The sequence below is a fragment of the Balearica regulorum genome, chromosome Z (genome assembly GCF_011004875.1).
Source record: "Balearica regulorum gibbericeps isolate bBalReg1 chromosome Z, bBalReg1.pri, whole genome shotgun sequence".
Classification (NCBI taxonomy): Eukaryota; Metazoa; Chordata; class Aves; order Gruiformes; family Gruidae; genus Balearica; species Balearica regulorum.
The window spans coordinates 13,906,734-13,928,079 of NC_046220.1; the positions used below are offsets into that span (position 1 = coordinate 13,906,734).

Genomic DNA, 21,346 nt, shown 5'->3' on the forward strand with positions numbered 1-21,346 from the left:
TCTCCCCCAGACCCTGCATGACTGTGGTCTCCCGAACTATCTTGACTTTTCAGCTTCATAAAGCTAAAACAGAAAAGAACTGAGTCACTCAGGGTCTTTGTCTGCCAATGACAGCTTGTTCCCTACAATACATTTTCCAGTACTTTATCCAGTCTGCTTTAAAAATGTCTCAAGGGATGAAGAAACTTGGGAAATTGTTTTATAGCCAGTTGGAGCTCCTAGTTAGGAAGTGTTTCCAGTTGCTCAGCCAAAAATTGCTTTTTTCCTTTTATTTCATGCCCCAGGTTCTAGTGGAAGACTCTTGTCTCAAGGTATAGGTGAGTTCTTTGTCTTTGCCAAAACATAGAATCGAGGTTGCTGGAGATAAAGAGTCGGTGTGTGCTCTAAAGAAATTTAAATGTCAAAATCTGAGTCAGGGTGATGCTATAAACCATTGTGAGCTTTCGGCCTAGACACCAGATAGAGACAATAACTGCTGCTATTTACCCCATACTTCTGTCCTGTTCTGTTTTCAGCCTCATTCCACCCGGTGGCGTTAACTGTTACAGCAAATAAGGGAGAGCCTGTGAATATTTCCTTCATCAGAATGGCAGCAAAGGAGGAAGATGCAGTGATCTACAAAAATGGTAATTAACCTTTCTCTCTTGTCTTTTCTCTTCCTGCTATCATTGTCTTAGCCAAGTGCCATGTAACTGGTTTGAAGTCATTGCTGATGATGCCCATGCTGTGCAACTGGAGCAGACATAATTCCTCATGCCTTTATTGTTCCCTAAAGGACCAACTTCCATACCCAATATACTGAGCTGACCTGTTTCTCTTCCAGCAGAATGCCAAATCCCATGTTTATACCTTTGCTTTGTTTCTCATTTTCCTTTTTGATTTCCTTCTATATTATGCCCTCATATATTTGCCTGGCTGATTTTAGCTTTTTTTTTTTTTTTCCTGTGCCACTGTGAAGGCCTAGTTACTGCATCTTTCTTTGCATTTTTACTGGTTTTCAAGTGCATACATCTCCTTTTTCAATGGCTTTTAGAGGCTCTTCAGGCTAAGAAATTAAGCACTAGTAATCTGCTATTAGAAGGGTAAAACTGTCAACAAAATCTAATCCTTGTTTCATTCAATTACAAAAAATTAGTCAGGTTGTGAAATTCATGACACCAACTTTTCTATGTAACACAGCACCTAAATCACATGTAACGAACTCACTGTTCAGCTGTGTGTTGCTACTGCTTGACACTTAGAAATACATGGTTTGCTATCTACCTCCTGTAGAAATGTAGTGAAATACTGGTTGCTAAACTCACAGTGCCTTTATACTTAATCAGAATGTTAGACTCCAACAAATTACAGCTGTGGAAAGCACACATAATGTACACATCTTTGTCTACTGACAGTCTAGCTTACAGCAAGCTACCAGGAAACAGGCAGGATGAGGTAAGGAAGTGTCAGCACACTCCAAAAGAATGCATGCAGAGGGTCAGCCTCAGCCCCAGTTACTGAATACTTGGAGCACTTCTCTACAGGCTGGAAGAGAAAAATAATCAAAAAGTGTCTTGTAAAAAGGCAATATGCAAAGCAGAGTTCCTTAAAGACCTGCTTCTTCGCTCTTCAGAGATTCAGCTATCGCAGTGCACAGTGGAGAAGGTTTGCCATCACTTGTCCTTTCAGGATTCCCAAGGACATTTTGTCATATTCTGTCAGCATTTTGTCATAGAAGAATCAGCTGATATGTTGGAGCAGGAGTGCTTACATCATGGTGCTGCCTTAGCTGGGACTCCAACTGGAAATTTGGCAAAAAGCCTCAAATTAGCCATGACTTTGGACAGTAGGTCAAATTCTTCACCTGAGATTGCAGCTGAAATAGCATCCCTGATCATTCCTGATACAGGAGCTGGCAAAGAAGAGAAAATACTTGTCGTGTCATATTTAACTGTTGCCATCTCTCATTTCAGGCATTTAAAGTACCACTTCCCCCTTGCAGACGCTCACAAAGGCTCTCTGGAGAATGAACCTGTTCTGCTAAACAAGATTGCTTTTAGACATTGGCATAACTTGTGCCATCTTGGAAAACAAGCCACAAAAGCTGACCCTTGCTAACAGACTGTGAGCATAAGGCTTTCTTAATACTTTGCTGCCAGGTTTGTTTGCAGCTTGTAACTTGGAAGATATGCAAAAAAAGCTCCACAGTTTCAGAACTAATCCCTTTCGTCCTTTGCTCTTTTTCTCTGGCCCTGTTTTCTTGAAGAACTGTCATGTGTTGTCATGGACTAAACCGACCCAAGATCTTTTTACTATTTGGATTTATGATCCTCAGCTAAGTTTTATGTTTCTAGCCAGCCTGAAATTTGTAGTCAAATTGATATTATGATAATATGGATGATCACAGACAGCAAAGGTCCTGCCTGAACAGTTTACCTTCCAAATTATTTCAGCAAAGTGAAAAAAATTGTTTCATTATCAACGTAACTGTAAGGATATGTAGAAAGTAGGGGCATTTGATTTGTGGGAGTATCATCTGCTTAATGGTCATTCAGCATAAAAGACTAAGACAAAAAACAAGAGAAGTAATAAATAAACAGACACACAAGCCCTAAGGAGTAGCAGGTGACAGAAAACATCAAAGGGCAGAACTTTCCAGCTTCTGAGGGCCACTGAGGGAACAACACAAAGCCCTGAGCAGCTTCAGCCAGAGCTTTCTGGGTATAAGAAGCAGGGAGCAGGGTAATCGTGGATCTCAGGGGGAAAGAGCAAAGTCATGGCATGATTGAGGGGGACTGTGAGCATGTGTGAAATACTGGGAAAGAGCCAAACAGGAGAAAGGGAGGGCTCAGAGTGATTGGGAAAGGAACAAGCATGGGAACATGGTGCAGGAGGCATGTAAAACGTGCCACTTGCAAGTGTGCAAGCTGCAGGCCAGTACACCGGTCTGGCCAAGCTCTGCACTACAGTTGGTCTGATCTTACTAAACTCTATTCCTAATTGTTCTTCAACATAAGTGTGTTCTCTACCTGGTATGCATATGTATAATCTGCTAGTGACCTTCAGGCCAGACAAGAAGGCACAGCAGGTAACTCCTAGTAACTGGAAACACATGCCAGGGGTCAAAGGGGCTTGTACGGCTGGGGCCAGCAACCAGAGCGACAAAGTTATGGCAGGGACCTGTTTGCGTGTGTGTGTGTGCATGTGTGACACTGGTCAACTTCAAGCCAGGCTAACCAGCGAGTAGGATAAGAGGTCTGAGAGACAGCTATTTAGAGACAGCGTAGGTCCAGGCCAGCTAAAACCCATTTTTGGGTGTGTGAGATCTGCCAGCGAGTCTGACTAGCTGGCAAGTGAGAATGGGATCAGACTGTCTGGGTCGTTTATGTGAGTGCCATGTGCACGTGCAGTACCTGTAGAGGCACAGTTCTGCTGTGCAGCTCTGTTGACGGCTGGCTTTGTCGGTACAGTGTGTGTGAGCATGTACATGTATGTTTTGGTGACAGCTGGCTGGACCTGGCAGCAGCTGACTGCAGCAGCCTTGCGCTAACAGACTGGAGTGGAAGGACTCCCGGGGCCCTGAAGTCCACTGGATGCAGCTTCTCTTTCACAACAGTTAACGTTCACATGTTGTTACTTGGTGATCCAGAGGGATGGGAGAAGACCAAATGCTATCACCTTACTTAGCAAGCATGTATGACCAACTACAGCAAACCTAGAAGAACATTTATGAGGTCCCTTGGTGAAAAAAATAGAAGGGGCGGAAACATGTTAAGTCTGGGAGGAAAAGACAAAGCTGTGCTGTGCTCTTCCTGCTTTGGTCTGCTAAGTAAACCTTTGTGCTACTCAGATTAAATAGGACCTGGCTGTCATTTGCTATGTGACTCCTTCCAGCCACACTAGACTCCTTGCAGATGGTCACCCCTCACTTCAGGAAAGGCCAAGAAAGAAAATGAACATTTTTAAACACTAGACTCTTAGCAACATTTCTGTAAGGCCATGCTGAACTCGAAGTAGTTTTTCCCATTCATCTACTAAATCTCCTCAAGATCTAGTTTCCTTTTTACTTGCACCTCTCCAATTATCAAAAAACCAATACAGCTAAAGAGCTGTCAGCAAATTCATAACTAATAAATAGATTCTACTGCTTAGCACATCACAGGTGTCCTTCCTCTGTAACCAATGCAAATGCATTTCTGTCTGTAAAAGGTGAATGACTTGTCTGTTGTATCCATATGCTCCTTCCCCAGGCTCCTTCATCCACTCTGTGCCCAGGCATGAAGTGCCAGGGGAGCTGGAAGTCTCCTATCCTCAAGTTCAGCCACAGGATGCAGGGGTTTACTCTGCCAGATATATAGGAGGAAACCTCTTTACTTCTGCTTACACAAGGCTTATTGTAAGACGTAAGTTCCATTAATGTGCACTGATGATTAATTGTTTAAATTCGTAATGAATCTGACATGAAACTTACACTGTGCCCAAATAAGGGCCAAAATCTTTCTTGGCGTAAGCTGCCATCAGATTATGTCAGAAGAATTTTTTTCCCAAGGATCTTTGGTACAAGCTGATACTGATTTAAGCAGCTGAGAGAAAAAAAAATATTCAGATTTATGTTCAATTCATCTTAGCTGTCGCCAGGACATCTAGCTCCTTTCTCAGCATCTCAGCTTTCAAACACCAAGTAAGCATGAACAAAGAAAGTGGCACTGGGTCTCCCATGAGTATGAGATGTGGGTCTGAGCGCAAAAAAGGAATTTTCAAATGTCTCTGTTCTTTATAGTGAGCTACATACAAACCCCATTTATCATAAGATTTATTATCCTTAGCATACATTATTGTAATTTCACGAACTATCCCAGCCTTAGTTAGGTCTTAAAGTTCACCTCCCAGCAGATGACAGGATCAGTTTACAATGCAGGTGAATATTTTCCATTAAGTATTCCACATGTCTTGTAGCTCATGCTGCTATGTCCATTTTCATCAGGTAAAAAGAAAATTATATTCTATTAACCTGGATAGAAATATAAAACTGGTATGTAAAAATAAATAGCTGTTCAAATATCTTATATTATGGAGAAAATGTTTCTGACAGTAAAATGTATTTTACTTGCTAACATCCACAGGATACTTCCAGGAGTCACGAATGAATCGATATAATGCCCCAAATTTGGATTTTGAAACTATTGCCACCTTACTAAATGAAAAGGTCCAAGATCTGTTCTCTAGTGGCAAGCCACACAGCAGAAGACTTATCCATAAATTCTGTCCCCTGCCTTGACACAGGCTTTTGTCTTGCCCGTGCTGCCCATTGGGAAAATTCCCGGGGCATAGTGGTAGGGAGCACACTAACAATATAGGGAATGGTGGATTACATGCCACTGCTGAAACACATCCTGTCTTTCTTTGAATTAGCAGTACACACACAGACTGATGATTTTTAGCAAAGTGTAACCACAGGTAAGAATTTCATTCCGGGACAAGGCGGAGATAGAGCTCCAAGTACCATGTGGATTCATTAAGTGCTTCCTGATCCAAGTCTGGATTACCAACTTTTAGTGACCCTGCCTCAGGACTTTCCAGTTTATTATCTCCTCGGTCCTAGCTTTACACTAGAGGAAGTCATAAAGATTAGTTACTGTGATGTAAGAAACATTGTTACAAATTAAATACTGGAAATTACTGACTCTTCTCAGCTCCCACTGATTTCAAAAGCAGCTCAGAGAATTTTGCATCTTGTAGAAATAGGTTAAGCATTTGCATGATGAAGTCATATATCTGTTTAGAGCTTAAGCTCTGCTTTATGAAATCAGTATCAAAACTCTCAGTGGCAGGATTAATGGTAGTAGTATCTTTTTAAATTACAAAGCAGGAAAGAAAATCATGACAGACATTACAATGACTGATTGCTCTTAGTCCATTTACTCCAGGAACAGGTCACCAGTTGATTGATCCTTCTTATAAAGACCCAGTGAAGACAGTAAAGACACAAGAAATGTGAACCTGGTCTAATGAACTTTCAAGAAAAATATTATTACAGAAAAAAAATCATGACTTGCCAAATGCTGGTACAACACCAGTGATGCCAGGCTTGGTTCTGCTGGCTTACAACCAGTACAGCCAGCTCCAGGTGAAGCCTGGACTTTCTGTCTGTCTCAGATCCTTGCTACAAGAAGAGAAATCTTAACAAATAACATGTTTGTCAACTTCCAAACTAAACCATCTATCTCTAGTTTCAAAAATGGAAGACTTTTTCAGTTCTTTCCTTGAAGATGTTACGTAGCATTACTCTGTACTATGCAGCAGTTCTGCTCCAGATTAAGGGCACTTCCATAATGAAAAAAGTGATTCCTTACATCAGGTCAGTTGGTGCAGGCTTAGGGGGACCATATGGATCGTTTTTTTAGGTATTTTACTGTTTGTCTTAATTAAAAATAATTTTACTGCTTGATTGGTTACTGAATAAGAAGACAACAAATATGTCATTATATTTCTGCATAAAAGGATGTGAGGCGCAGAAATGGGGCCCTTCCTGTAGCTCCCACTGCCCTTCCTGCATGAACAATGGCATTTGTCATGAAGATACTGGGGAATGCATCTGTCCTCCAGGTTTTATGGGAAAAACATGTGAGAAAGGTAAGCAAATACTATTTTCACAGATTGTTTATTAATTTGTTCTCAGTAGCAGAAGCTGGCACTTTATTGGGAGAAGCATCAAATGGAGTAGCCTTGTTTTACTCTTTATAGCTATAGCATTTACAGCCTGTGCTGGAGACAGCAGTGTTGTGTGAGATGAACTCTGAATTAGAAAGGCTGCTCTTGTAGTTGTGATTTAACTTCTCCCCCTCTTTTCCTAGTAGGGGTTATTTTGCTGGGGAAGATGAATGTTTCCAACTCTTCTTGATCAATATGCACTTGGGAAGGTGTGCCAGATAATCTCTTCTAGACTCCTTTTCCCACAAGAGGCTGGACCAGATGATCTTTTGAGATCCCTTCCAGCCTGGGCTGTTCTATGATTCCCCTGAAATCAGTATGCTTGAAGCTACTGACTGACTGTTAAATAGATGATAGAATAGGAGATCTTAAGGATACACTGGCGCTGGGAAATGAAGCCCTGTGTTAGAGAATCCCTGGCTACTTCTGAACACGCTGCTAGCATGCTCACAGAGTGATTTGTCTGTGATTTGTCTCTGTAGGGGCGTATCAGTAGAACAGTATATGTCTGTCTGTGCATATTCATGCCTGTGACAATTAGTTTGGATTCTGGAATAATTACAGCAGGCATCCCATTGCTCTGATCTCTCCAAGCAACTTTTGGGTCCAATGCTAAATATGTATCCTAATATTCTGACTGAATTGCAGTGCTGCAAATACTAGAGCTAAGCTATTGGCGCAGTTGATATCTGAACTACTCTAATGTAGCACTGATCATATCAGAAAAGCAAAACCTAGAGCTTGGCAGTTTCATATGCACTGACCTCTAAGAAGAATATTTGGTTTTCATGGCGCTATTTGTCCATATTAAAAGGCTTATAAAGAGGTTTTATTGCTGAATAATATTGCTGTCTCCAGCAATACCCAAAGCAATGGGTGCTTTGCTGATGTATCCTCACATGGGAGAAAGTTATGCTTGTTTCTGCTGCCTGAAGTTCACCATTAGTGCAGCCATGGCTTAAAGCAGTTACAGATGTTACTATATCTGGTATCTGAATGGTAAAAATGCTATTTTTTTAAATTGTAATTCATGTTTTTTCTTGTCTAAAGCTGTATCATTAGAAGCATTAGCTCTTTTGTGGACTTAATGCTATTGGGGTGTTCTTTCCCTCTTTCCCTTCAATATAGCTTGTGGAGCCAATACATTTGGCAAAACGTGTGAAGAGAGCTGTAAAGAAAACTATGGCTGCAGAAACTATATGTTCTGTCTACCAGATCCATATGGTTGTTCTTGCGCCACAGGATGGATGGGACTGGAATGTGATAAAGGTATAGTAAAAAATATGAGGAATGGTGAAGACTCCTTAGTGTGCTACACATATAGGAAATACAGAAGTGAGCAGCAAGGACTAAAAGACAGGATTTTTTTACATTCGGTAACAGAGGGATAGTAATAGTTACTCATCTCAGAGGGCCATGTCATATTCTCAGAAAAAGGACACAGTAAAGTTAAAAAATATTTAAATTATTCTGCAGAATGAATTGATGTTCTACTGAGACATTAAAAATCCTTTAAAAGCTACAGTCCTGCTGTATTTCTACAAGTCAAACTAAGCAATTCAATGCCAAACATATAGCCATTGCTGAGCAATACTGAGCATTGTTTACTTCAATTAGACTGCAATCTCTCTGGGACAGATGAGGCACATCTTCTTTTATGAATATGTGCCATCTTGTTCAATCATGACATAACTCCAGTGAAACCTTTGGACACTACCACAGTGCAAGTGGAAGAACAGTGGAGATGATTGAAGAAACTTCCACATTGGCATCTAGTCTACAAATGACAGGCGTGGACACAAATGTGCTCTATTTTTTTGATGTTAATGTGTTCTCAGGATGCTCTGTAGATGATTTAGTGCCAACACATATAGTTTTAAACTCAACCCAACTGAGGGAACTAAACCCGACTGGAGAATTGATACATGAGATTGAAAATTAATGGAAGACATTTTCTAGTACCTTTACACTAACTGGAAACATATGTACTTGCAGAATGCAAACCTGGTTTTTATGGGTCAGATTGCAAACTCAAATGTAATTGCCACAATCGAGGGACATGCGACAGATTTAAGGGCTGCATCTGCTCCCTTGGATGGCATGGTCTGCAATGTGAAAAAGAAGGTAAAGCAAGGTAACACGGTAGTAAATGGCTTTTCCCAGTGTAACTGAAACAGATCTTCATGCTGGTACAGCATTTCCACTCCAGGCTGGTATCCTTGCTCTGCCAATTACATTCCCAGGACCCAGACACTTCTGTACGTCTTTATTGCAATGTAGTGTTTTTAGGCCTCTGCCCCATATGCTGCATTTAGCAGGCTGGTATGCTACCATTTCATCTGATTTTGCTTCCGTTAGAGGTAGATTTGCAAACCTCACTGCATAGGATTTGACACTGACCTTAATATCAATTACTGACAGAAGCCGCACATCCTACCTGCATGATCAGCTTTTGGGTAGATTGATGGTACTTTACCATTACCTACCTACCTCTTACTCATCTGCATATGCTCCTATATCATGTGCCTCATGATCTGAAATTGGTGACTGAGTCAGCAAGACAACCCCAGAGTTTAAAACACCTGTCTCTCTGAGAGAGAGTTAAGCTTGCGGAGCTGAACATACCTCATTCAGAAAGAATCTCTTTGGATTCAAGCAAGGTTTCGCACATAGTATTTTATAAGATGCACTCAGCATCTATTATTTCTGCCTGATACATAAAGTGAGAAATCTACTGTTAACTTATAAAAGCTTCCAAATGCAAAAAGAAGCAGAGAAATAAGACTGTGATCCAGCCAGCCAAACTATACCATTGTGGTCTGACTGCACTTACAAACAGGCAAAATGGGGAGCAAATAGATACTGCACATTCAGTACAAAATGTGTGCACAATTTTGCCATAGATAGACTGTCAGTGCTTAGAATTTCAGCGAGAAAGAGAGGAGAGAGGAGATGAGCTGAGGGGAAAAGAAAGAGTGGAGACAGGGCTTGTACCTTCTCACGGACATTTACACTGATGTCACAGTGCTGACTTTGGGAAGCATGACCCTTGCATATGGGTCTAGTGGAGGGTGTCCGTGCCCATTGCAGGGGGGTTGGAACTAGATGGTCTTTAAGGTCCCTTCCAACCCAAACCATTCTGTGATTCTGTGATTCTATGATTCTATATGCCCCCATGAGTAACGGAACAACCAGACACCTATGCTGGCTATGCTCATTATATGCCTCAACCTGTTTTGGTGCTGCCTTTTTAAAGTTCTGTTTGAAGGCTGACATTAAAATACTATATATATTCTGTAGGTTCAGCAGATCTTTCACCTCAGATAGAAAACTTACTAGATCCTGTAGAACTCAATTCTGGCGTCGAGTTCAAGCCTTTTTGTATAGCAACTGGGATGCCACTTCCTAAATCTGAAGAATTTAAACTTTTGAAGCAAGACGGAACTGTCCTAAGGGTAGGCTCCTGATTAATTTCCTATAACTTCCAGTTATTTCTGATGTTTATATTGACTTTATCAGTAGTTAACGCACACTATGCTTTTCAAGTATAATGTGAAATTATGATATTCTGAGATACCTCATGAGCTGGAGCACATACGAAACTATGGCATTGACCATTGTAGATCCTTTCTATTGATATAACTAAACTCTAGATGAGTTCCTAAACTGTGAGAAAGTGTCATGGGAATATTCCTAGATACCCACATTTTTCAGGCCCTGTATGTCTTTTGTCATTTCAGCCTGCCCTAACTGTTACCAGTAATCGCTCTGAAGCCATGTTTACGATTAATCGAATCCAGCCCCGTGATACAGGAACCTGGGTCTGCAGTGTGCAGACAGTAGCTGGAATGGCAGAGAAACCATTTCAAGTTACAGTCAAAGGTAAAAACATGAATCTCTTCAAACATCTTTTCCTCTCTGCTTTTAAGGGCAGCTATATAATCTAACATGCCAGAGCTTTCTGTTCTCTGTACTGCAGGATAATGCCTGCAGGAATATCTACAGCCAGAATATGAACAGAAAACCTTTATAAGCAACATACTAATTATGTGTATTGAAAAAATAAGTGTTATGTTAAGGATTAGAAGAAAACCCAAGGGTTTTTGTTGAATGATCTGAGCTGTCAGGTTTGGGTTGTAAATCCCTGTCTACTTTGCAAGACTTTTGAAGAAAATGTCCTGTTTACCTGTGGATCTAGGAAGATACCAGAGTTTTACTGATATAGGGAATTAAAAGGCTGGTTTAATACTTGCGTTCTTGCTCAGTTCCTCCTGTGCCACAGTATGCCCCAAGGCTGACAGACAGTGGACATAATTTTCTCATAATTGATATCAATGCTGAGTTACATCTTGGAGATGGACCTGTTGTGTCAACAAAACTCCTGTACAAGCCAGCAAAACGTTATCAGTCCTGGATGTCTGTGGAAGGTAAGAGGATGTTTTTTAATTCCCTTAAACACAAACTTCAGCTGCATGCTGAAACTTGATGTGGTGTCTGCTCTTGACTTGACTCAGAAGACTCTGCAACACATAAAAGTTGAATCTTTTATGATTGCATGCGTGACTGTTTATCACTGTATAATGCTAATGTAGCTGTGGTACACCAACAGTAGTCAAAAGTGTGTATTCAGTTTTCAGTAATCAAAGACTCCCCCCTCCTTCCTTAAGATAAACAGTACTCATCTTAGACCCAGCTCTTGAAAACTCCCACGTAAATAGTAGGTTTTCAAAAGTAGCGAGAAGTATAGAGACATCCTGGAGCATCTACAATCTCCCTTTGTGTCTATTGTGCCCTCTGGTGAGACAAATATCTTACCTAATATTTATCAGGAATGGTATGGGCAAAATGAAACTTGCTTGTGAGTGAGGTGACCTCTTCCAACCCTGTTTTAACATTTTACAAAAGGCCTAAAATATTATAGGAAACATTACATGAACTTTAAGAAGTAACAACCAACTGTTGTTACTAATTCAAGATAATCCAACATCTGGATATACAATGCCTACTGCCTAAGCAACTAGTCTTGTTCTATCCTTGAAGGAAGGGCAGATGGAAACATCTGTTAGGCTGGGTTGGAGCTCAACTTAAAAATAAGTATTTTTTATTTCTAAATAGTTAGTCCTAGTGAATCAGGAATGGAAGAAGAACCCGAGTATCTTAATCTTCCATGGTTAGTGGTTCAGGAATATTTTCCAAACTTTTTCTTCCTTAACATTTTTCAGCATGGGCTATGGCTTTACTTTCTCCTTTCATTGTCAGTGAAAGGCACAACCAAAAGACTGGACAATCTGGAACCAAAAACAGAGTATCAGTTCTGTGTTCAGCTGAGTCGGCAAGGGGAAGGTGGGGAAGGCCATCCTGGACCACAGGCTAGCTTCACAACAGCTGCGCTTGGTAAGTCATCATTTTGGCTTTTCACAAAAGGGCTGTTTCAGCTGTTTTTCTCTGTGTTCTGTTCCCTGATCTCTGCCACAGCACTTTCATTTGAGCAAAGAAGCCTGGATATGAAAACTATGTTCAGTCTTTCAAAATAATCTTAGGCAAAGAAAAAAAAAAGAAGAAAAAAAAATCAGAGGTGAAGAAAACCAGAAAAAGGCAAAGCTATTATTGTTCCTTATTTAGAGTTGGGGATATGGGAAAGGAAAATTTACATATTTTGGCTGGCTATGCAGCGGAGTTGGAGATAAAAATCACTTCTTTTCCATGTCAGTCCTTCCTCCTAATACCAAATCAGTCCTTTCTCTTAGTATTAGATCAGTTTACTTTCAAAATGAAGATGCCTGAACAAGCAAAAAAGCTTTTAGTCCACTCAGGATACAGCCCAAACTGAATACGGAAATAAAATAAAAGGATTGCACCAGGAACTATCTAACATGAAAGCAAAGAGCTGGTTTCTGACATCTAAAAAGTGCATTTGCAACACCATCTCAGTGAAGAACCTTTTTGTTGACACAGCAGCCGTTGTTAAGATACTTTGAGACTATCAACACCTCTTAGATGTAATTCCTGCTGAACTGGGTGGTGTGGTGGGGAGAATTACCCTTTGTCACTCCAAGCTTTTCCTGGCTGGCAATAACCGATACCCCTATTTTAGCTTGCATACCAGACATGAAATGTTGTTCCTTGTTCACTGTGGCTTTTCCAAGGTCTTCCTCCACCAGAAGGTCTCACCCTCTTTCCAAAAAGTATGACATCACTGAATTTGTCATGGCATCCTTTAACACTGAGGACAGAGGACGACATTCGTGTTGAAGTGGAAAGGAAGAGTGTGAATGACAACGGTGATGAGAGCAGTGTTATTACTCAAGTGCCAGGAAATATGTCCAACCTGATCATTAAAGATCTTGAGCCTAGACAGCAATACATGTGCAGGGTACGGGTGAACACCAGGTCCCAAGGAGAATGGAGCAACTATCTGTATGCATGGACTTTCAGTGACAGTAAGTAGCTGATTCACATCCTTCTGTTTAATACATCCTGTTTTCCCCAGTGATCAGACTCACTGTCACTTAATGACTACTTTAAGTGTAATCCTTTATTCTGGTAACACTGAGTTCCTGATGATCACTTGTGTTTGTTATTACTATTATTATGAAGATAGTTCAGTTTCTAAAGAAATTCTTATGCTGGAAATGATGAGGAACTAATAATGAGATAAAAAAAAATATGGAAAAAACAAATTAAAAGCTTGGGAATGCACATCTTCATTTCAGTGCAAATCATGCTTCTGAGTTACATAGCAATTTTTTCCTCCTCATACCGATGAACCCACAGGGTTCCCTACTCAAAGCTCTTTTGTTACTCAAAAAAACCCAAACCACTCAGACTCTGAAATTGAGCTATGTCAATACAGAAATAGTCAGCATTTAGAGAATGAAGAGAAGATACAATGCAAGGTAAAACCCCTGTGAGCAAAGAGTAGTTAAGCATGCTACACTGAGGACCAATGACCGCCTTTGAATTCCCTGAGCCCGAGTAATGTCCTTTCATAATGCCACAACAAATGCCCTATCTGAATGAAGTACCACCTGAATAGACGTCCATCTGAATAGCTGATGGGTGCCCCTGCCCATACCACACACTGGAAAAGTGGGCTTCTTCCCCCTTACAGGTTATCTGAGGAAGGCCCTCACTGAGATCCTACATGTATTAACAGAAGTATCAATGGCTGTCATGGGACACTGCAGTTTTCTGAGCTCTGACACCAAACTGCGCTAAGGAAAATGTAAGGGTACTGTTTTCCAGGAGAAGGTACTTAGCTTAGTAGCCATGGGTGTGTCCACAAGTCCAGCACTCACCCCTGCTGGTGGTTTTCTGATGACAATTGTGGAAATGTTGGTATCCATTTCCCTTCTTTCTAACAGCCTGTATCCTGAGAGGGAATTTCTTCCTGCAGCAGTGAAAGTATGGGACCTGGGAATCACGTGGGGATGATAATTCAGTATAGAAGGAAATTAACCCTTTCTGCATTAATTTGAAAGCGATCATGTTGTCCTTGCATACAGCTCAGAGCTTTCTATCTTCATCTAAGGACAGGAGTACACTGAATGCCACTCCCAACCTCTGCTGGGAGTATGGAGTACTGCAACATGGGTGGCAGCACAAGTTCACAAAACTATTGCATTCAGTTACCATAGCTCGTCAACAAAATTCTGCTTCTGCTTAGCACAGCAAAAGCACCAAGGAAAGTGTCTCACTGCAGGAAGGAGAAAGAGGTGGATGTACACTCCAACGCTTTGTATCTGTGTTTGTTCTCAGGAATCCCTCCTGCACCGTACAACATCAGGTTTTCTAACACCACAGACACATCTTCAGTCATCTCTTGGACAACTGCTGAGGGTCATTCCATCTCCTCCATCATCATCAGCTACAAAATTTATGGCAAGGCTGAGTACAACCACATTGATATTATCATAAAGAACACCAGCATAACTCAATACCATCTCAAGGGCCTTGAGCCAAACACTGTGTACCAGGTTCAGATTAATGCTCAGAACAACATTGGCTTGAGCAACCCAAACACATCATTTGAACTGAAGACTCTTCCAGAAACCAAAGGTTGGTTATTCCAGCATGCTGGACTTGCACAAACCAGGGCCGGTGGTATAAACTAGTTAGCTAAGGCAAACTCATAATATTATTTTTTTAATATTAGTTTTCTTTTGCTCTTAATTTTGACACAAAACACAGCATCATCAAAATTTGATTCTCAGTTCACTGCATGGCATCTGTGAAGTGACAACACGCAACATTTGTGTGTATCTACCAGAAAGTGCCCAACTGCTCATAAATTAAAGGAGCTGCGTATAATAAGACTGTTAGATCACTGAATGTGACCTTAGGTCTGCTCTGCCTGAATTCAGCAGGACCTGCAGGTGCTCATACATCTGAAAATCAGAGCGTCCAATGTCTGTGACATTTTTGGAAAACAAAGGGCTGTATCTCTATGTCTTTATATGCTTTACAAGACAGGAGTATTTAGCTATACATTATTCAGGGCTCTTTCAGAATGAGCTGGAAATGATGAGCTCTTTATGTGCTTCCTCAACAGCTCCATATGAATCAAAAGGAGGAAAAATGCTCCTTATTGCTATCCTTGGCTCTGCAGGGATGACCTGTGTAACAATTCTCCTGGCCTTTCTCATCATGCTGCAGTTAAAGCGAGCCAACTTCCAGCGCCGAATGGCTCAGGCTTTCCAAAACGTGGTGGTAGGTTTCCAGCTGTCCTGTGTCAGTGTGGTTATTAATTTTGGCCCCATCTTTTCTGTTTTTTTCTAATTCCTTTTTCTTGGCCTTCCCAAATACTGTCTTCATGCATGCAGTTAACACTGTTGTTGTAAAGCTTCTCTCCTAGTGACCTCAGAGCTAAAGCAATCATAGTTATAGGCTATGAGGGAGACAACCTGGCTTGAAAAAAAGATGCACACCTTTGATCCTTCTCCCTTTTCTGCCTTGTCACATCTGTGTATGACAAGTACTGAGCCAGACAGAATGGAGGAGGCCTGTGAAGTTGTGCCTGATTTTGAAAACTACATTTTTTAACATTGCTTTTGAGCATCAGCGACTGCTCCATCGTGGCTTTTCAACTTGGGGACAGCACACCAGGGCAGTATCATAGTTCTAACTGTGAGGAAACTGCTGAAGGTGGTAACATCACATCCATCTATCTATCCATCCATCCATATGTATTTGTATCCTGCTGTAGTCTCTTTATCACTGTGCTTTCCAGTGCTGTTCTCTCACTTCAGAGGGGAACCTCTTAAGCAAAATGAAGCTGGGCCAAAGAGCTCCTCCATACAGATCTGCATAGGTTGTTTCACAAACAGACGGCCAGGGGGCTCATCCAAAAAGATGATCAGTCCCCAGGTCACACAGAATAGCTCCTGCTCCTTGTCCTGAAACTTTTACAGAAGTATTTCATAGGAATGTGTAATTGAAGTAGAAATGTCTCCTCAAGTATGGAGGAAGATCATTTCCTCTCTCTTTTGTGTCCTTGCTGCTTCTTTCCTCAGTCTTCCTACTGAGCCTGATCAGCACAGGATTTAATCAAGCCTAATACAAGATAAATCTCAAACCTGAGGCTTAAAACTGGTTTTGAGATCAGTTTTACCAAATTATTTTTGTCCATCTCCTTCAAGACGATTATAACACTCTTCAGTAGGCTGAGGTCTACAAATGTACTTTTGCATAAATTACGAGCCCAATTAATTTTGTGGATCTGTGCAGAAGTGCTTGTTGCAGTTAGTGTATAAAGTATGTGTAACTGTCTACTGTACTCACTCTTGCGTTAGCAAGAGATGGATCAGGCTCTGTGTGTGTGTGTGTGTGTATACGAGTCAGCACACATGTATTCAGGGAGACAATCACAGCATTGGTCTGTAAAGTACAAATCACAGTTAATACGTCATTTGCTTAACTCTGTTACAGAGAGAAGAGCCAGCTGTACAGTTTAACTCAGGAACTCTCACCCTGAGCAGGAAAGCCAAAAACAGCCCAGATCCCACCATTTATCCAGTTCTTGAGTGGAATGACATAAAATTTCAAGATGTGATTGGGGAAGGTAACTTTGGGCAAGTCCTGAAAGCACGCATTAAGAAAGATGGCTTACGCATGGATGCTGCAATTAAAAGGATGAAAGGTAGTAAACATCAGAGACTCTGAGACTAAAGACTTTTCTTGGTTGGTTGTTCCAAGTGTTTCTCTGTCATAAGAAATGCTTAGTAGCCCTCTCCTAAACCTAAAATAAATATTCAAATTGCTGGTGAAATTGTATCAGCTGTCACTAAGCCAAGATTTGTGCCCTGGCAAAGACTGCATGGTTAAGTTGGTTTATATTTCTAACTATTAATATCATTAACTATTATGTATTTTTTAATTCATAGGTCAGTACAAACTTAATGTATGAGTTCACCTGCAAAGTGGGAGCCATTAAAAGATGCCTTTAATAGAGAGAGGAGCACAAGGCTAGCCTTGGGGCACAGCATTTGCTCATCTTGATTTACCTTAGCCATTCAGAGACAACTGTATCTATACATCTATATGTATACATACATACTATGAGGACCATTCATTTTCTTTGTACTCATTGGCCATGACTGCCACATTCCAGAGAGAACTACCATAGAATACTACAAGAATGTACATTTTCTTGCAATTCACTAGATCATTATCTAGCCAAACTGGGAGACACTCTTAAGTATGATGATCATTTAAAGAAGAACCAAGGTCTGCATGCAGACAGAAATAATCAACAGCACACATGGAAAGATTTTTAGGCAGTTAGTTTTCGTATGATCTGCTATGACATTTTACATTCTCAAATAATAAGAGAAATGACGTGGTATATTAAGATGCTTTCTTTCTCTGCATATGGCTGCTACAGACGTAGATTCTCTTTTTTTTTCCTTTGATGGAAAAATACTACTTTTTTCAGTAAATACTAATGTGTCCTAGAGTTCTTCTCTTTCTATTGGGCCTGAAGCAGTAGTGCCCCAGCCAGCCCAGAGCCCTCATAATTAACAACAATATGGTCATAAATTCAGTTCAAAGGAAAACATAAATGCATGCTTATTTGATTTTCAGAATATGCCTCAAAAGATGATCACAGAGACTTTGCTGGAGAACTTGAAGTTCTTTGTAAACTTGGTCATCATCCCAACATCATAAATCTTTTGGGAGCATGTGAACATCGGGGTAAGATAACTCTTGATTGTATGTACTTTAAAAGCTAGTTGGAAAAAAACCAAAAAGCCCACACTACAGCCCAAACATTCCATAGAAACAGTAGTTTATAAGCAGGTCTTTCTGCAGCATTTGTTAAAAAGCCAAGTAAACTTGGTGTTAGATCTACAAGCCCACATTAGTCCTTCAGAAATTATGTTCATCAATAGCTCTAAATTCTCCTCTGCACCTAGGAAATAAGCTTGATATTTCCTCTCCAGTCTGTTTTATGTTTGTTTCTTTTTCACTCAAAGCAGTGTAAGTGTCCAAATACTATTAATGACTATCTTCTATTTTGTGATATGCTCACTATCTGATGTTTCATTAGGATATCTTTATCTTGCTATTGAATATGCCCCCCATGGAAATTTACTGGACTTCCTTCGGAAAAGCAGAGTGCTAGAGACAGACCCAGCATTCGCTATTGCCAACAGTACTGCATCTACACTTTCCTCTCAGCAACTTCTGCATTTTGCGGCAGACGTTGCTAGAGGGATGGACTACTTGAGCCAGAAACAGGTCAGTCTTCAACCCTCTACACACTGAAAGCACCCAAATTAATTTTCCAGGGACTATGCCTTTTAATGAAATCAAAATGAGGTTTTAGTTTTAGCTTCTGTAGTCTTATTTTGTTGTATTCACTTAGCCTTACCAAACGCTATAGTCATGGTGAATTAAGGAAGAGGCATTAAAACTTACAGACAACGTGGTAATTAACTGCTTTCATCTTCAGATAAAGTTTAAAATGCTCTTGTTAATGACACACCTAGCCATTTGTTTTGGGTTTTGTTCTTATTCTGACTATTTGCAATTTTCAATACATCACCAAAATAATACATGTAAAGTTCATAGATACTGAAGTGATTTCATTATTTTTATTTTTTTAAATTTTAGTTTATTCATCGAGATTTGGCAGCAAGAAACATCTTGGTTGGAGAAAATTATGTTGCAAAAATAGCTGACTTTGGCTTATCAAGAGGCCAAGAAGTTTATGTTAAGAAGACCATGGTAAGGATCAAAGCAAACTGATAGAGTTTGTTTTCCTAATTTTTTCTTTTCTTGTTTCTTACTCTGTGTTGTCATACAAACAAAAATGCAAACTCATGGGTACTACAGAACTGATTAGTTAAATGTTATATATTAACATTATAAATATTTATGTTGTGTTTAATAGACATGCATTACTTCTAAATCAATTTTATAGCCTGTTTATAATATAATATACAATGTAATTGAAAATTATTTATATGAATATGTATGGCAGTAAAATAACCAATTTTGCAGCCAGTCATGAGATTTAGTAAAAATGTATTATAAAACCCCATATAATACACATTTGACATATGAAGAGGTTATATGCATGTGGGTGGATCTGTACAGCTATGAAAATAATAATTTCATACAAGAATTTGTCCAGCTGAGGCAAGCTGGTCTAATTCTATTGAACGAGGCCAAAGCTAGCAAGACGGTATCCAAGGCATGACAGGATCTGTGAGCTGAAAAAGCAGCTGTTCAAAGCTAATGTTTTGGAAGATCTGAAAGACACGTAAAAAGCATCATGTAGTCATAGACCAGGAATAACACCAGCTGGTCAAGGTGACAGGGTTGGTTAAAGGCATTGTAAGACATCACTCAGGAATTACTTCCATTTCCTCTTGATGCTGGTTGGATAAATTTTCTATTGGCTTTAGTGTGAACTGTCCCTTTGAGAAGTAAAGGCACAACTTAAAGAAATAAGCTTATTTACTGGACCAAGCTGACTTGCCTGAAGTCAGTTTTCTTTAAGGTAACACGCAGAACAATTGTTGGGGTATAAATTGCAGTATTGCTATCCCAACCACCAACAGATAAACTTTCATGAAATAATTTCCAGGGACGGCTTCCAGTGCGATGGATGGCAATTGAATCTTTGAATTACAGTGTTTACACTACAAACAGTGATGTGTAAGTATGTTTTTAAGTGGTCTTTTTTTAATAAAAAAATATTTTTCAATATCAAGGAAAGTTTGACAGCCAAGATGAGACATCCTCTCAAGAAAACTGAGTAACTGTGTCAGCATAAGTGAGCAACAGAAGCAAAAATAACACCCACAACAAAAAAGTTATTTTATGGCATCATCAGTGTGTGAACAAGTTCTGTGTTCACAAGTGGATTTGGGTCACTACTTTAACTATATTTCTCATTTGAAAGCAGAAACCTGATGAATCCTTGGGAGACCCAGAGGAACTCAGTATTTTAGTCAGGAAACTGGAAGTGATATTTGGCAAAGCAATTCTGTAATAGCACTGTTTGCTGAGAACTCACAGTCTAGTAAAGGACGACTCTGGTCGACTGGTCGATCAGCTCACAGTGAACTAATTTTGCTAAAGATCTCACTCTTGCTTTCTGATTCTACGAACCCTATCATTATACAAAAATTAATAAAAAAAAAATAAAAGAATGAATCACACTTCTCTGTGTTCTCTGAATACTAGCAAAACTATCTACCATTTTATAATATGAAATCTTTGCATTCTTGTTGCACTCCATAATATCCCTCTGTTGCAGATGGTCATACGGTGTCCTATTATGGGAAATTGTTAGTTTAGGTAAGTATCTGAATTTTATACTGCACAAATAAACCAAGCTGAGCCAAGACAGCTCTGTTCACTCAGTCTATTAAAAATTTATTCCTTTGCAACATAGTTTACTTTTTTTCTGTTTCATTCTACTGAATTTTAGCATCAGTATACTTGGAAATGCAATTGTCACATTTTCAATTCAGGTATCATTCTAAATGATAAAAACATAATGCCCATGTGTTCATTGCACTATAAAACCTAGGCCATATCTAAATATAAAATCCAGCATATCACATGATTTATAGCCCTAATCCGTTATGTTTTGAGTTTGATGGGTGGCTTTTCCCCAGCCTTCTAGAATTTTAAATCAAGACATACTTTAATGACTTGGAGGGTGTGGAGTGACAAACATCTCCTACTCGAAGTATTCTCAAAGAAAATTTTGAACATTAATCTTCAAATAAAATTTAGAGTTAACACACCTCTATTCATCATGTATGTAATACACCCTCAAACCATTCAAAATGACTGTGTTACACAGACTTTATGATTTACCTTGGAGTGTGCCCCATGGTCTGCTGGCCAAGAGATGCATACTGACTGAGGTACATGTTGGGTACTGGACTAATCATGAACTCTTGCTAATTCGTTCCCATTTTTCCTTAATAAATGGGTTTGCGCTAGATATGGATGGGAACTAACACACTGCAGTGTAGAAAAAAAAAGTCTAAGCAACCAAACATCTGCAAAAAGGGGCAAAACCAGCTGCCAGAATTAGCTCCATGAATCCATATCGGAGCTTATTAATACCATGCTAATGAAGGAATGACTTCCCTACTGCCATTGAGGGTATTGCAAAACCAGTTCAAAGACA

General features: G+C 39.9%; 1 protein-coding gene across 2 annotated transcripts in view; it reads left to right on the top strand.

Moving 5' to 3' along the window:
* Positions 1-21,346, top strand: part of TEK (TEK receptor tyrosine kinase) — a 42,713-nt gene that overhangs the window by 17,614 nt on the left and 3,753 nt on the right. For both annotated transcript variants that reach the window (XM_075740093.1, XM_075740094.1), the window contains 18 exons: positions 516-626; positions 4,230-4,382; positions 6,481-6,612; positions 7,819-7,959; positions 8,686-8,814; positions 9,991-10,145; positions 10,431-10,572; positions 10,956-11,117; positions 11,950-12,084; positions 12,837-13,130; positions 14,449-14,748; positions 15,242-15,399; positions 16,618-16,828; positions 17,773-17,883; positions 18,239-18,429; positions 18,805-18,918; positions 19,784-19,854; positions 20,459-20,499. In XM_075740093.1, the coding sequence (XP_075596208.1) occupies positions 516-626; positions 4,230-4,382; positions 6,481-6,612; positions 7,819-7,959; positions 8,686-8,814; positions 9,991-10,145; positions 10,431-10,572; positions 10,956-11,117; positions 11,950-12,084; positions 12,837-13,130; positions 14,449-14,748; positions 15,242-15,399; positions 16,618-16,828; positions 17,773-17,883; positions 18,239-18,429; positions 18,805-18,918; positions 19,784-19,854; positions 20,459-20,499 (2,751 nt within the window). The remainder of the gene's footprint in view (positions 1-515; positions 627-4,229; positions 4,383-6,480; positions 6,613-7,818; positions 7,960-8,685; positions 8,815-9,990; positions 10,146-10,430; positions 10,573-10,955; positions 11,118-11,949; positions 12,085-12,836; positions 13,131-14,448; positions 14,749-15,241; positions 15,400-16,617; positions 16,829-17,772; positions 17,884-18,238; positions 18,430-18,804; positions 18,919-19,783; positions 19,855-20,458; positions 20,500-21,346) is intronic.